The sequence below is a fragment of the Panthera onca genome, chromosome C1, assembly GCF_046562875.1.
Source record: "Panthera onca isolate mPanOnc1 chromosome C1, mPanOnc1 haplotype 2, whole genome shotgun sequence".
Lineage (NCBI taxonomy): Eukaryota > Metazoa > Chordata > Mammalia > Carnivora > Felidae > Panthera > Panthera onca.
In genome coordinates, this window is record NC_138346.1 from 113581992 (window position 1) to 113598188 (window position 16197).

Here is a 16197-nt window from a genome sequence, read left to right on the forward strand (position 1 = left end):
TCCCTCCTTCATACCCTTTCTCCCCCTTCTTGCTTCTTTATCAATGACGCATTTTTTAAGGCAGCAGCTCTTTGCCAGACCCACAGCACATGTGGTGCTGTCCCTGCCTCCCAAAGATTTATAAGAGTAGTGGGGGACACTGACAGTAAACAAATGCATGACATGAAGTGCTGCTACATCCATGGTGTATCTATGTGTGTGGGAGATGAAGGGGTACTCAAAGGGAACTTGTTATCTGGGAGGGGCCGCACGCTCGGTTTATTCTTAAATCATCAGAGGTAATTTAGGCTTGAATAGGCTCCAGCACAAGTGTTTACTCATGGTTGCTCTAGGTTGCAGACCTTGAAATAAGGCTTAGAGGAGAAAATCTGTTTCATGAAAATATTTATTAAACAATAAAAATATTCACCTAATGCTTCAGTTCTAGGAAATGAAACAAATCTATTACCTACAACACAGAAAACGACATGGATGCACAGCCCTGGCTTTCCCACAGAGAACTATGCTTGCTCAAGCTTGTGCTGGGAACACCAAGGTTCTTCCGGTGTGGAACTGCGAGTTAGGTCCTCTAAGGTCCAGTCAGGAGTCTCCCGCTTCACTAAGGATGCTTTGTACAAGCAAGCAGGGAAGGAGGAAGAGAACACTCAGCACGTGTTGTGTTCTTTCTCCATTAGACTGTGCAGCAAGAAAGTCTTCCAGGTCTGAAAAAAAAAATCCCGAGTATGTAAGACACACTGTCACAGGCCGGCTTTAAGAGACTGAAGCAGAGAGGTCTGTACCTGCTCTGTTAGAAGCCCTGCTCTGCTGGGGCCTCACTAGACTGCTCTGGTGAGGCTCCGAGAATAGATGGCTGTGAAGCCCCACCCCATGCGACAGTGAGCTCCCTTGGCAGCAAAAGGAAGCCTCCGCTGTGGGGGTCACAGCTCAAGGAAGAAGATGTGCCTTCCTCTAGCTTTTATATTCCTTTCCTTGCAGCCAGAAACAATAGGATTTTTGTGGAACTTAGAGAGCTGAAGGAGAATTTATTGTTTTTAGGGTTTAGCCCTTCTTATGCAGCATGTGAGCTGACCACAGGTGATCTGTCAGAGAATTTCACACCAAATCATTTAACAATCAGGAGCAAATAGATCTGATTTGAAATGCAGTAACATAAAACAGCTTGCATCCATGTGTTTCAAAGAAGGTCCAACTTTTCCCCAACTTAGTCCTAACAGTATGATAGGGAAAGATAGGGCAAAATAGGCAGAGGGGGAAAGAAAGGTTAGGACCTGAGGTCCTTGGATGGAGAAAAACACATATTTTGGAACAACGCTGAGAGGGACGGACCAGAGGAGTGGGACTGACCCTCGGGAGTAAGTTTCCTCTTAAGAATATAACAGACACTTGGGTGGCTCAGTCGGTTGAGCGTCCGACTTTGGCTCAGGTCACGATCTCACAGTTCATGGATTCAAGGCCACGTTGGGCTCTGGGCTGACAGCTCAGAGCCTGGAGCCTGCTTTGGATTCTATGTCTCCCTCTCTCTGTGGCCTTCCCCCATTCATGCTTTCTCTCTCTCTCTCTCTCTCTCTCTTTTCAAAAATGAATAAACATTGAAAAAAAAAAGATAGCTGTTAAAAAAAAAAAGAATGTAACAGAAACCACCTACTCCCCCTCAGGAATTTGACAATCAAAATACATAACTAAAATAGGTAAACCATAAAACTTATGTTATATGAGGGGCATTATGACCATACCCTGACTCCTCACATGATGGAGTCAAGCCAATCAGGAATAGACAACCCAGCACCTAGAGTTATCAAGCCAATAAGGGTAGGATCTGAGAAGGAGCAAGGGGGAAGGGGGGGGGGGCGCTACCAGAACCTTCTAAAACAAAGACCCTTGCCTATAGTCATGGACATTCCCTTTTAAATGCCCCCTCTCTGCAAAGACAGTTTTCATACCATTCTTACTTCCTAAACTTATACTCTAATAAACTTTTGTGTGTTTCTCATTTTATTCTGTGTCCACCTCTTCATTCTTCAAAGCAGCAAGACAACAAACCCCGGGTATTGAGGTAAAAAATCCTGCAATAACCCATTTCCTTGACTAGGGACTGCTTATTAAACAGGAGGAAAGCACCAATTCCTAAAGCAATGGCTGGTATTTCCACAGAGTAAGTCACAAAAATAAATAGCTTCACAGCATTTTGGAGGCTAGTGCCACACCCCAAGGTGCTCACCTTCCCTGTTGTCTCAAGGGGGTTCCTCCACAGTAGGTCTCCCTTTGAGCCCTAAGAGTCTATGATTCTGGCTGTCTGTATGGCTGGACCCCATCCCAAAGGTGCTGGGTGGGAGTCCTGGGGTAGTGGGGCCCAGCAGAAGTCTTGGCTAAAGTCCTTACTGAGTGATTACTATGTGAAAACCACAAGCCCCATGGGCAGGGATACCAACTCTACTAGAACACTCTCACAAGCAAACCTGGAGCTACATGTGGGGAAGGCTGGGCAGGTAAGCATGCAGATGAGGAAGGGCCCAAATATAGGAAACTTCTCCCCAGGACTGCTCAGCAGAGGCCAACCCTGCTGGAAGCTGAGCTATCCCAGCCTGAGTGGCAAAGCCCGGGCTGTGGACGGATTGGTGACTGCAAGGCGGCCACCGACGGTGAAGCTTCTTGTACTCCTGCTTTTAGGTAATTTAGCTTTAAAACTACCTGGGGTATTGTCTGTTGGGGAATTGCCCTCGGCAGGCCCCCTGGGAAAAGAACCATTAGGGAAGAAAATAAGGTTCCACAAGAAATGGTGTGGCCTTATGTTTAGCCCTTGCCATCCCCTTAGCCCTTGCCATCCCCTATGGAGACTCCTCTACTTACAGGAAGGATAGCCTCATACTTTTGCCAGCAAAGAGGGCCTGTAAAGAAGAGACATATGGATTTGAAAGCCCCACTCTGGCAACTAAGGAGTGTATCTCTGGGCACAAGTGACTTCAACCCCTAGGCCCACCTGGCCCCCCGGAGGCATTCCAGATGATGACTGAACCTAGTCAGTTAAGCTAGAATGGTTCATTGGTTCCTAGGTGCATTGTCTCTCTGAGAATGTATGAGGCATGGGTTTCTAAGGCCTTTTCAGCCCCTTTCTGGCACCTTGGACCAAGGCAAACACATTGTTCTTCTGGCCTCATGTGGTTAGGAGGTCATGTCCCTGTAACTGTTCCACTTGAGGTGTTGAGAAATGGAGGGCCTTTCACGAGAACAGCAAAGCAAATGCTTTGTAGATTATAGATAAACGCAGATGCATAATGGAATAATGTAAGAAGTAAATCTATAATCAAAGGGTATGCGGGAAAGTTAGGGGAAAATCACCATGTTATTTCTTAAAGGTCGTTTATACATAGGAACATTTTCAAAATTAGGTAATGTTAGAAAAACACAGATGACGTATGCTACAAGGAAATCACTAGCATATATAATGCCACGTTTGCTACAATAAATGGGCCAGTTCAACACGCTGCTGTTGTCTCTGTCCATTTTTATTTTAGTTTTTTTATTTTAGTTTTTTATTTTAGCTTTTTATTTTAGTTTTTTATTTTCATTTTTGTTTTAGTTTTGTTTTATTTTCACTTTTTTGCCGACACCGTTCATCCTTCAGAAACCCCTGGACCTGCTGGAGCTGGACTCCAGCACAACCTGGTGTTTTCCCCCCTCACCCTGACCCCACCCCAGACAGGCCTGCCTGGTCCTGCCCTCTGAATGTGAGAACCTATGGTGAGCATGAAACACTGGAAATTATCAAGCAGTGATAAGCAACTGCAACAGGGACCCACTCTGCACATGTTCACAGGTGGGCTTTGGTGAGACCATCTAGGAGGCTAGATTAAGGATAGGACTGAGGTCAGGCCCACTCTAGGCCTGGGTACCACTTCTCCATACCACCCCACCTTGGGAGAGTGTTGTTTCAGAGTACCAAAACCCCACAAAATAGAAAACCTAACATCTGGGCCCAGAGAAGTCTCCAGAAAAGCTGATGCTAAGACAGGTGCTCACAGTGTACGAAGGTTTTTAGGTGAGAAAAGAGTCAGCCCATACTGACCTTCAATGTTCACTCTCCCCTGGTAGAAGGAAACAGGCTTCCCATAGGAAAGGATTCAGGCCCGTTGGCAATCATTGCTTATACATAAACTCAAAGGCTGTTTTAGTCAGCTTTGTGAATTTGGTTAGACCAAGGCAGCCCTGCAAGCAGGGGTCCCCAAACTGGGACTGTGAACACCATGTGGTGTCCCTCTCAGGAAGCCCAAGGTCACCCACAGAGCTTAGACAGAAAATATTAGAACTTCTACTGTACATTTATAGGAAAATTTAAAACTAAGCTTAGTAATATTTACTGTATTTATTAGAATCTACCAAATTAATGGTTCTATTAATCTACCAAAATAATGGTTCCCACCATTATTCACATCATACAAAAAAGAAAATTCTGTTACCAATAGATGACTTACTATAATCTGGGATTTTTATTATATACTTATCAAAAGGCCTTTTTTAGACTTGGTCAGACATAGCAAAGATTTTAAAAAAAATTTTTTTTATGTTTATTTATTTTTGAGAGAGAAAGAGAGAGAGGCAGAGTGTAAGTGGGAGAGGGGCAGAGAGAGAGGGAGACACAGAATTTGAAGTAGGCTCCAGGCTCTCAGCTGTTAGCACAGAGCCCAACGTGGGGCTCGAACTCACAAACTGTGAGATCATGACCCAAGCCGAAGTTGGATGCTTAACCGACTGAGCCACCCAGGTGCCCCTCATGGCAAAGATTTTTATCATGTGTATTAGTCCTGTACATATGTATAAAGAGGAAGATATAAGTAAAATCAAGTTTGTACATGCTAGCATGGCAACTGTGTTACTGCCACTGAATGGGGAACAATCTCAGGTATTTTTACTGGAATGGAGTGGGAAATTAAAAAGTTTGGAGACCACCCTGGATGAGTATAACATCAGATTTCAGTGTGAGGTCCAGAACCAACATTCCCAAAAGTTTCCAATTTGCAGATATCTCTGGGAGCCAGATGGCTTTGTCTCCTGCCATGACACCCAGAGAAGCTCACCTATTGGAATGGCACCTATCATGGGAGGGTGGTTCCTGGAGGGCAGGACCAAGGGTCGGTCTCTCTCTCTCTCTCTCTCTCTGCCATACAGCACACTTGGAGCTGGCCAGGGCCAGGATGCTGGAGGGCCATCTCTCCTATGGGCCTATATAGGCTGGTTCTGGCCCAAAGATGTTTGTTTGCTTGTGTGGGTTGATTGGCTGGTGCCAGAAATGTATTTTTAAAATTGGGTGTGAAGTGTGAGGTGAGGCTTGACCTGACCCCAATTTGACATTCACATTACCTGTTTACTTCTGAAGGCACTTGAGTTTGCTATTTCATTGTATCAGTACTTAAGACTAAATCTTAGAATATTAAACTGGTTCCTGAGGCTAATGAAATACTTAATTCTTTGGGACTATGTGTGGGAAGAACCACCCTCTTGGTATAATGAGATCTTGGGCTGGCTCAACACAAAGCAAAGGTCCTGGTAGTTGGAATGTTGTCTTTTTTTTTTTTTTTTTTTTCTAATGTTTATTTATTTTGACAGAACGAGAGAGAGAGAGAGAGAGAGAGAGAGAGCAAGCATGATGTGGGAGGGGCACAGAGAGTCACAGAATCTGAAGCAGGCTCCAGGCTCCGAACTGTCAGCACAGAGCCCAATGTGGGGTTCAAACTCACGGACCGCGAGATCATGACCTGAGCTGAAGTCGGACACTCAACCGACTGAGCCACCCAGGCACCCCTGTCTTTTTTTTTTTAACCCTAATTAACTTAATGCCCCTCGATTAGTGGATATTGTTCACAACCTAAAAGACACATTTCTTTTTCTTTAAAAAAAAATTTTTTTAATGTTTATTTATTTTTGAGAGACAGAGAGAGACAGAGTGTGAGCAGGGGAGGGGCAGAGAGAGAGAGAGAGAAAGACACAGAATTTGAAGAGGCTCCAGGCTCTGAGCTGTCAGCACAGAGCCCGACGTGGGGCTTGAACTCACAAACCGCAAGATCATGACCTGAGCTGAAGTCGGACACTTAACCGACTGAGCCACCCAGGCGCCCCCTAAAAGACACATTTCAGTAAACTTGCATATAAATGCTAGATTATGAAATAATTTTTTAAACCTCATATTGACTTGAATACTGTTGATGGTAGTGATAATAAAATAATTTACTCTGTGCATAACATGTAACAGGTTTAGTGCCTTTTCATCTTATCAATGGGGTAAATATTCAGCTCTAATTCTGCAGTTGCAGAGACTGAAATACAAACAAGTTATTCAACCTTTCATAAAGATCATAAACATTATAAAGAGTATTTTTTTGGGATTTGAAAAAGTATTTTGGAGGTATGTTCCTACGCTTTTTCTATTATGCCACACTGTCTCTTTTTTTTTTTTTTTTTTTTTTTTAATTTTTTTTCAACGTTTTTTATTTATTTTTGGGACAGAGAGAGACAGAGCATGAACGGGGGAGGGGCAGAGAGAGAGGGAGACACAGAATCGGAAACAGGCTCCAGGCTCCGAGCCATCAGCCCAGAGCCTGACGCGGGGCTCGAACTCACAGACCGCGAGATCGTGACCTGGCTGAAGTCGGACGCTCAACCGACTGCGCCACCCAGGCGCCCCATACACTGTCTCTTTAAATGCAAAATTAACAGATGTAAATGGAGAAAATAGTAGAAATAATGATAGTTACCTGCAATGTAGGTAATTGATAGAACCCTATCATTTTGATAGATTGATAGAACCCTACAATTGATAGAACAATTGATAGAACCCTGCAATGATAGAACCCTACAAATGGTTTTTTTTAATTGCAATATAATAATAGGTAATGGCTTTTATGGTGTTTCTTCTTTCGAGCTGTATTTGGAACTAATTGGTCAAAGGTCATCCATTCAATATTTATTTAGAATTATTATTCACAAAGCATTATTTTAGATCATGGAACAGAAAATAGCTCACACCACAAACAAGATTATTTTGCATAAAATTTATCCTTCAACATGTATGTGAGGGTAGAGGGCAGGTTATCCTCATTTTATATAAAAACTGAGAAACAAATAGAGTTCTTCTGAATCAGAATGCCCTTGGAAAGGCATTATATTTGGGATTAAGACAGCCTGTCATTCTTGGACCCAGACAGGATTGAGCAAGAAGGCCCCTTAGAGACCCTTTGGCTTTCAGGTAGCCTGCAGGTGCCACAAGGCCATGATTTTATAGTGTGTTATTTTCTGTTTGTGATTCCTGCATCGAGATGTATCCTTTCACCTCATTATATTATAAACATAATTTTTTATTCTATCTTCCATATGTTTTTCACAATCCTCATAACATCCTATTACAGGATTTACTTACCTATTACTCTGCTGTTAAATTTAGAATATGGTCATATTTTCAATATTCTAAATAACACTATCAAAAATATTTCTTTAGTTTATATTGACAATTATTCTTATAGGATGAGTATAGAAATGGCACAATAGTTAGGATTCACATCCTGAACGCTTGTGCACTGTTGGTGGGAATGTAAATTGGTGTGGCCACTATGGAAACCAGTATGGAGGTTCTTCAAAAAATTTAAAAAAGATGGGAATGCAAGCTGATGCAGCCACTCTGGAAAACAGTATGGAAGTTCCTCAAAAAACTAAAAATAGAACTACCCTATGACCCAGCAATTGCACTACTAGGCATTTATCCACGGGATACAGATGTGCTGTTTCAAAGGGGCACATGCACCCCCATGTTTCTAGCAGCACTATCAACAATAGCTAAAGTATGGAAAGAGCTCAAATGTCCATCGATGGATGAATGGATAAAGAAGATGTGGTATATATATACAATGGAGTATTACTCAGCAATCAAAAAGAATGAAATCTTGCCATTTGCAACTACATGGATGGAACTGGAGGGTATTATGCTAAGTGAAATTAGTCAGTCAGAGAAAGACAAAAATCATATGCCTTCGCTCATATGAGGACTTTAAGAGACAAAACAGATGAACGTAAGGGAAGGGAAACAAAAATAATATAAAAACAGGGAGGGGGACAAAACAGAAGAGACTCATAAATATGGAGAACAAACTGAGGGTTACTGGAGGGGTTGTGGGAGGGGGGATAGGCTAAATGGGTAAGGGGCATTAAGGAATCTACCCCTGAAATAATTGTTGCACTATATGGTAACTAATTTGGATGTAAATTTAAAAAATAAAAAATAAAATAAAATAAATTAAAAAAAGAAATGTCATATGATCCAGCAATTCCACTTCTGGGTCTTTATCCAAAGGAAACAATCATACTAACTTAAAAATATATATGCACCTCCATATTCATTGCATATTATTTACAATAATATGGAAGCCAAAATATGGAAGCAACCTAAGTGTACATTGATGGATGAATGGATAAATATATGATATAAATATGTATAAATATAATATAAATATGATATAAATGTGGGTAAAATATGTATATTTATATATAAAACACAAACACACAACAATGGAGTATTTTTCAGCCACATAAAAGAAGGATATCTTGCCATGTGTCACAACATAGATGGACCTTGAGGACATTATGCTAAATTAATCAAACTGAGAAGAAAAATACCATATGCTCTCACTTATATGTAGAATCTTTAAAAAAAAAAACAAAAACAAAAATGGAACATAGCTACAAGAACAGTTTGGTGGGTGCCAAAGGCGAGGGTTGGTAAGTGGGCAAATGGGTGAAGATCAAAGGTCAGGAGGTACAAATTTCCATTTGGAAAACAAATAACCAATGGGATTGTAATGTACAGCATGGTGACTATAGTTAATAAAACCATATTGTACATTTGAAAGTTGTTAAGAGAGTAGATCTTAAAAGTTCTCGTCACAAGAAAAAATTTTAACTATGGAGGGTGATGGATATTAAGTAGACTTAGTGTGGTGAACATTTCACAATATACACAAATTTTCAATCATCATCTTGTACACCTGAAACTAATGTAATGTTATATGCGAATTATATCTCAATTTTAAAAAAAGTATACGACAAATTTCAGGGATGTCCTTATGTACTCCATAAATGGTAGCAATTTTAGTCATAGATTCATATTAGTTATTATTCACAGAATAATGTTAATTATTATTATATCAATATGCTATGGTATGTTTCTTTACAATATTTTAAAATAATCTTTATAAAATATATCTTACTTTATATTTATATATATTTATATACCATACTATATTATATATACCATATTATATATTATAAATGTTATATATTATATATGTATATATACATATACCATATTATATTGTATATATTTATATACCATATATATTTTATATATTTATATATATTTTATTTTATATGTATATATATTTTTATACCAACTAGCCTCTCATGATTATCTCTTAAGAAATAAATATCAGACCCTGTTTATTTGCTGTAGGAGTTAATTCCTCTAAGTCTCAGTTTCCTCAAATATAAAAAAGTATAAAAATACCTATTTCATGGGCTTAAGAGAATCGGATGGGAAAAAGTGTACGAAGTGCCTGAAATATACCAAGAGCTAACAAAAACAGCCATCATCATCATCCCTCCTATCATAACCACTGTCAGCACAGCCACCACAGTCATCTGCTATGAAGAAGAATCAACAGGCCAAAGAGTCTAAAAGTGTTGCTGTGCTTTCTGCACCTGACAATTCACTCTGAAACATGACTATTTCATTCAACATTCATGAGCAGAAACCACATTTTGGAGACATTTTCATTGTACTTGGCAGACAGCATTCCCAGCCTTGGATGTTTCCAAAGATACAAAATAGTAAGCAGAGAGCCTGGGACCTAGTCTTTGCCCTGCTGCTTCTGAAACCAAGCTGGCTTTGCATAGGAGACTGGGAAATGATCACAGCTAATCCCTTCCCCACATTACTGCTGGGAATGCCAGTGGCATGTGGGAAATGACTTCACTTGTAGGACTACACAGGTTCCACCTGCAATATCAATATCTGTTCCCTAATTTGTGTGTCCTTTCTCTGGAGCACAGAAGGAACAGCTAGTGAATCACAGGTCAGCAAACAGCCCAGTAGGAGATGGGGTGCTTTGGGAAATGTGGTGGGCATGACAGAGGGAGGGAAAGATACAACATTTTCCAATACTGTACTATAATCACAGTCTCCCTACTGGCACCACCCACACCATGCACAGCTGGATGAGAAGGGCAGGGCAGGAAGTGGGGTTGATGGGTTGTACCTTCACTAAGCATCTTTGACAGGTAATCCTACCCAAGGCTGCAGAAGAGAGAGAAAGGTATAGGAATGTGGGTTGAAAGCTGAGCATTCATTCAGTGTGCTCCTCCACTACTGGCCCCACCAAGAAGGCAGGGGCAAGAACTTGGTTTGGAGGGTTCTTATCCTCACTACTGCTGGGTTCTTATCCTCCACTGCAGTCCTGACAGTGGACAAAGGGGTGGGAAGTGGGGTTGAAGGGCTGTGATATCATTAAGTGTGCCCTTCAACTGTGGAATTTGCCCAGGAGCAGGGACAAAGAAGGACAAGAGGAAGGACAAAGGAGGAGCATAAAAGGGGACTTAGGAGTTTTGACTTCTCACAGCCAAGGCCACCAGGACTGACTGAAGAGGGCTGAGGGCTGTGCCTTCATTAACTGCTCCTCACTGAAGTCCAGTCAGAGCATGCTGAAGAGGGGAGAGGGTGCAGGATGTGGGATTGAAATGCTGTACCTTCTTTAACTGTGCCCCTTGAGGTCATAGCAGAGTGTTACATCTGGTTTCTGACCCAGGAAATTTCATGTTTCGTACTGCGTTTTAAAAGTGAAACATTTGCACGAAGTTTGTTCCCTGCTCAGAATCCTCACAAATGAGCGTTCACCCCATGTGTTCTCCACACCATGCTGGCTTTTAATATGTGTGGCAAGCCTGAGCACCTTCCTTCCCTGGGAGCACTACCTGGTAGGCTCTAAAGGGTGGCGTGTAGCCATTCATCCCTGTTCCTGTCCTGCTCCAATGCCCTCCTCATTTCACACTGGAGAAGATGGTGTTGGTGTGGTTTAAGGAAGTCACTGTAGATTCAGTCCGGTAAATCAGTCCGGTAATCTGTCTGCCAGGCTTGGCTCGGTTTACCAGCTTGTGTGCTCCCCAAAGTAGGCTCACTGAAAGGATACTTGAAGAACACTGGAAATCACTTTTAAACCCAGCAATCGGGACATAGTAAATTTAGGAATAAAAATTTAAATAATAATAATGATATGCTGATAATCACAGAATGATTATATGTGATTCACGACGAATGTGACTTTCCTAAGTGATGAATTTTTGCTCATTTCTGTGTCGCCTGGCACAGCTAGATCTCTGCGGATAGATAGGTACAAAGGAACAACCGCCTGCGTGTATGGACTGTGCTAATAGGAGGCGGGTACTCTTACCGCAGCTGCCGGGTGTCTGGCGGGGGAGGCAGTGCAGGGCTGCGAAAACACACCTGCAAAGGCGGCAGCCGAGGAAGGTCCAGGCTCCATGCTTCACCGAGCCGCATTCGCTGGGGAGGACGCAAGGTGGAGTTAGCCTTGCCTACGCGCATGCGCTCCCTTCTCCCACGCCCATCCACGCCCCACCCCGCACAGGCCCCGCGGCCGCTCCCATCCACTCCCCGCTCCCCTCCCCCACACTCCACCTGCGATCCCCCAGAGCCCGCTCCCCTCCGCCACGCGCCGCCCCGCGGGTTGCCCCAGTGGCCGCTCCAGGGCCCCCGCCCCATTATCCCCGCCTCACCGACCTAGCAGTCCGCTCGGTGACGCGCTCACCTGTGCCTCTGGTCGTGCTCGCAGTAACGGCCGGTGAAGTGGGCGGGGCACACGCAGAAGCTGCCCAGCACGCAGGTGCCGCCGTTCCTGCAGCAGCGCAGCAGCTGGGGCTCACCTGTGGGGGAGTCGCCTGGCTGTCAGCCTCCGCCTGCCGCCCGGCCTTCCGCGTTAGACAAGCCCGAAGAGGGCTTCGCGAGATCGCCCCGGAAAGACAATAAAATTTAACTCCCTGCTAAGTGTATTTGCTCAGGCAAACCCTACTTGTTAAGTTAAGGATTAAAAGCAAACTGCCAGGGGTACCGGAGGGTCAGGAATCAGTCCGAGGACCCGACGAGAATCCCTGCCCCCAGCAAGTGGGATTCTCTCTCTTCATTCCTTTCACATGTTAAAGTCAGGCTGTGACCTGCCTGGACAGTGATTAAAGACAGGCCTCCAGGGAGGGGACCACCCACCGAGAGAGGACTGTAGAAAACCCTCTCACCTCCTCCTGCCCTCCCGCCAGAAAGACCGCCTACCCCCGCCCCCAGCCTCCACGCCCCCGGGATGTGGGGTCTGGAGGCTGACAGTCTGCAATAAGCCAAGCAAGGGTCCCCTATTATCTTGGGTTGGGAGGTTGTTTTGAATATATTTAAATCGCAGTTCTCTGGACCTGAGCAGATGGAAAGTTTTACCAATGAAATAGTAAAACTTTTCAGAGCAAAAGAACACCTCACTAGGAAATAGTTTTCACTTTATAGGGTATCATCATTTGAAGATGATAAAATGTGCTTTGTTGGATTTTTCATTTTATGCTTAATTTATTCCAGGTTTTTCTCAGATCCTAAATCTGCAGACCACCGACTGAGATGACCACAAAGGTAATGTGGGCGCCTTCGCGACTTGCAACTTACGCTGTTGGAGATCCGGGAAGTAGGGACGTGAATTCTGGGGCCTCCAGCCATTGGCGCTTGCATTCACCTCCCCAAAATTATTCACGGTCCAGTTGAGTGTTTTCTGCAGGAGCTTTTGGACTGTAGCATTGTTGATTTCTTCTCTGTTACCTTTATGTTTCTCTCTTTGATAACCTTTTAAAAACACCGAAAATATGAGACTGATAATGATTAAGAAGCAAATAGGCAATAAAAAGTAAGAGGCTATAAATAAAATGCTTCTTACTGTTGTTTCCCAAGTGGATGATCTGTAATGCCCAACTGGTAAAAAACAGAAGCCTAGAATATTTAAAGGAAATTATTGAAGTTTAAAATATTAAAAGTATAAGTAGAAATTTACATATGTTCAAAATGTAATGCAATCATATATAAACATGTCTATACAATATTTAATGTGTAATAAATATTATGCCATATTTTATAACTTGTAGATTTTAACTAATGTTGTCATGACTTAGAAAGATTTTGAGACCAAAGAAGTGTACATGTCCCTTAATGAGAAGGAACAAATGTGCATGCATTGCAGTTTATTCTGGAAGCTTTTAAATGCCCCTCTTGGCTCTCAGATCTGGATGATCTGTGTCCTTACCTAACAGGGTGGCTCCGAACCATTTTCCCACTGACACGTCTGCTGTGAGAGTCTCCTCTCATCCATACACTGAAGACCAACTTCCAAGGAGGTCGAATATGACTGGGTTTTGTACTTGAAAGTGTCTTTACTCCGGCTCTTGTAACAACTGCACTAGGACATAAAGGTGGATAAGTAAAGAAGATACGGGTATTTCCTATCCTCTGCCTAGGCCATGAGAAACAACAGTGAGATCTCTGGGTTCTGCTGTGGAGGCCCATTAGGCAATGACCTGCTGTGACAGGCAGGGCCCATGCGGAGCCTCCAGGACTGTTCCCTCAATGAGATCTGGTGGGGTGGGGGGTGGGGGCCGGACACTTGGACTAATTCTCTCCCCAGTAGTGTTAACAGTGTTGACAGCAGCAGGAGTGGTCCACCCCTGATGTAAAACATTTGTGGCTAAGGCAACAAGCCTTTCCCTCACCAAAACAACAACAACAAAAACAAACAAACAAAAATTAAAATCCAACATGAACAAAACCTTTTCACAGGAAAATGGAAATTTTATATTGCATACTCCTTGTACTGATGGTGAAGGCCCAGCTAGAGAAGGGATCCATTGTGTGGGACATAACCAGCAAGTATGGGTCCCAAAAGTCTTGACTGGGTAACATGAATATAGAGACATTTCAACCCCTATTTTCTGAGGATGTATCAATACTTTAACAGACTGATTCATTTCTCTGTGCCCAGCATGGTGGTGAATATGATACAGCATGCCCCTGGGGAAGCGTTATTATTATCCCCCATGTAAAGGGAGAGGCAACAAGAAGCTTAGAATCTAAGTCCGTTGTGGCAGTTAGATCTTTGAAAAATATGAAATGTACAGATTTTATAAGAAGGGGCCTACAGTGTGCTCAGTATGTGAAGACTACTGAGTATAGAGGTGACCCCCCCCCCCCCATTAAGCTCTGAATCCAAGAAGGGAGTGATTGCCAAAATAAGGACCAGAGGCCCTTTTATCAGCACTGAGGAGGGTACCTTGCAACTCGGGGGCAAATTGTTCTGTGATTTTAATATAAAAACTGCTTTCTAAAAATAGCATGCTTCCTCTGAGGATGAAATAGTCTTTGATACTTATTTAATTTTTTAAACATTTAATATGAGGTTTATTAAAGAGGCTGTTACATAAACCAATAGGGAATTGGTGAGCCTGGCTGCCATGGGGCCTCCCAGGGACTGGGTCTGTGAGCTGCCAGGACCAGGTCAAGCCCAGCAGATCTGGCTAGGCAAACCATATGGAAGATGATACCTCACACTTTCATGGAAACATCTGTAACTGGAATCATGACAAATACACTTTTAAATTTAATGGTTATTACTTGTGAAGTGCATAATTTAGTTATATATAAAAGGGGCACCTGGATGGCTCAGTAGGTTGAGCATCTAACTCTTGGTTTCGGCTCAGGTCATGATCTCTCGGTTCGTGGGTTGAAGCCCTGCATCAGGCTCCATGCTGGAGAAAGTATGTTTTATGACTTCAAATCAGGAGAAACTTTTATTTGAGCAAATGGGTTGTGCTAAAGTAAAACCATGTATAAGCTAAAGAATTATATTTCTTTGAATAAGAAGATTTAAAACTGTTCACTTTGCAGGATATCGAATCCAAGCCTTTCTGATAACATTAAAGATCTAAGAATAATATCTAAAATCTAATCCCCCCCCCCCAGTTTCTTCTGTTGAATTTTGTATTGTGGACATTATTTTTAAATTTACAATCTGATTCTTTTTTTTTTAAGTTTATTTATTTTGAGAGAGAGAGAGAGAGAGAGAGCAGAGGGAAGGGCAGAGAGAGAGAGGGAGAGAGAGAATCCCAAGCAGGCTCTGCACTGTCAGCACAGAGCCCGACTTGGGGTTCAAACTCATGAACTGTGAGGTCATGACCAGAGCCAAAACCAAGCTTAACCAACTGAGCCACCCAGGTACCCCTGTATTGCGGACATTTTTCAACATACACAAAAGCCAGGATAATAAGGATTCAATAAACTGGGGTTTATCGATTAAGTATCAATTTTTGCCAATCTTATTATTTCTCCCAAACATATATTTTTTTCTGGAATTTTTTTAAAGCAAATCTCAGACATCATGATATTTTCTATGTCAAATAAGGTTTTGAAGATATAAACTTTATAAAAGGAAAATGCAGGGAAAGGAAAGGAAATGTCTTGACAGCAAGACAGGATAGAGAGTCTCGAAATATGGATGGAATGTCCCACTCACTGTTTGCTTAAGACCTAAAGTCAGCTCCAGGGAGGGAAAGGGCTGATGGCCTAGCAGTGAGAAAGCTGCTGATACCTATTTTTCAGTATCCTGTCACTTGATCTCATTTACTTACAGGCATTATAAAAAAGAGTTTTGCATTTCATGGCAGAGGAGCCCAGGTTTGCTTAGTTAACAAGGCCCAGCTGGCCAGCTGGAAGGAGCTGTCTGGGAGCAGCTGTAAGCCTAGTGAGGGGGCAGCAGATTCCCAGCTCTGGGGAAGGTTTTTTTCTTGTTATCAGTTATAAATAGATAAGATTGGAGCCAACCCACTCACCAGACCTCCTCTGGTACTTGTGACTCATTTTGAGCTGATATAAAGTGTGTGGGAATTGGGGCACCCGATCCCAAGATTAGAGACTAACCTACCTCTGTGTCCACAGTATATCAAACAATCTCTTAGGGAAATGTTTTGTAACAAATTAGGTGTGAAGGAATTCTCTGAGAGTGACTCTAAAGCAGTAGTTGTCCATGTGTGCTGCTCATTGGGGTCTCTGGGGAAACTCTGAATCCGTACTTAAGC

At 42.7% G+C, this 16197-nt stretch overlaps 1 protein-coding gene across 1 annotated transcript; it reads right to left on the minus strand.

Moving 5' to 3' along the window:
• Nucleotides 1–376: 376 nt before the first annotated feature.
• On the minus strand, nt 377–13518 carry CFC1 (cryptic, EGF-CFC family member 1). The gene is made up of 6 exons (XM_060621357.2): nt 13377–13518; nt 13014–13066; nt 12749–12922; nt 11859–11997; nt 11484–11593; nt 377–701 (listed from the first exon to the last, which is right to left on the minus strand). Exons 1-6 carry the CDS (start codon nt 13436–13438, stop codon nt 580–582), a joined length of 660 nt encoding a protein of 219 aa, XP_060477340.1. The 5' UTR covers nt 13439–13518; the 3' UTR covers nt 377–579.
• Between the last annotated feature and the right edge of the window lie 2679 nt (nt 13519–16197).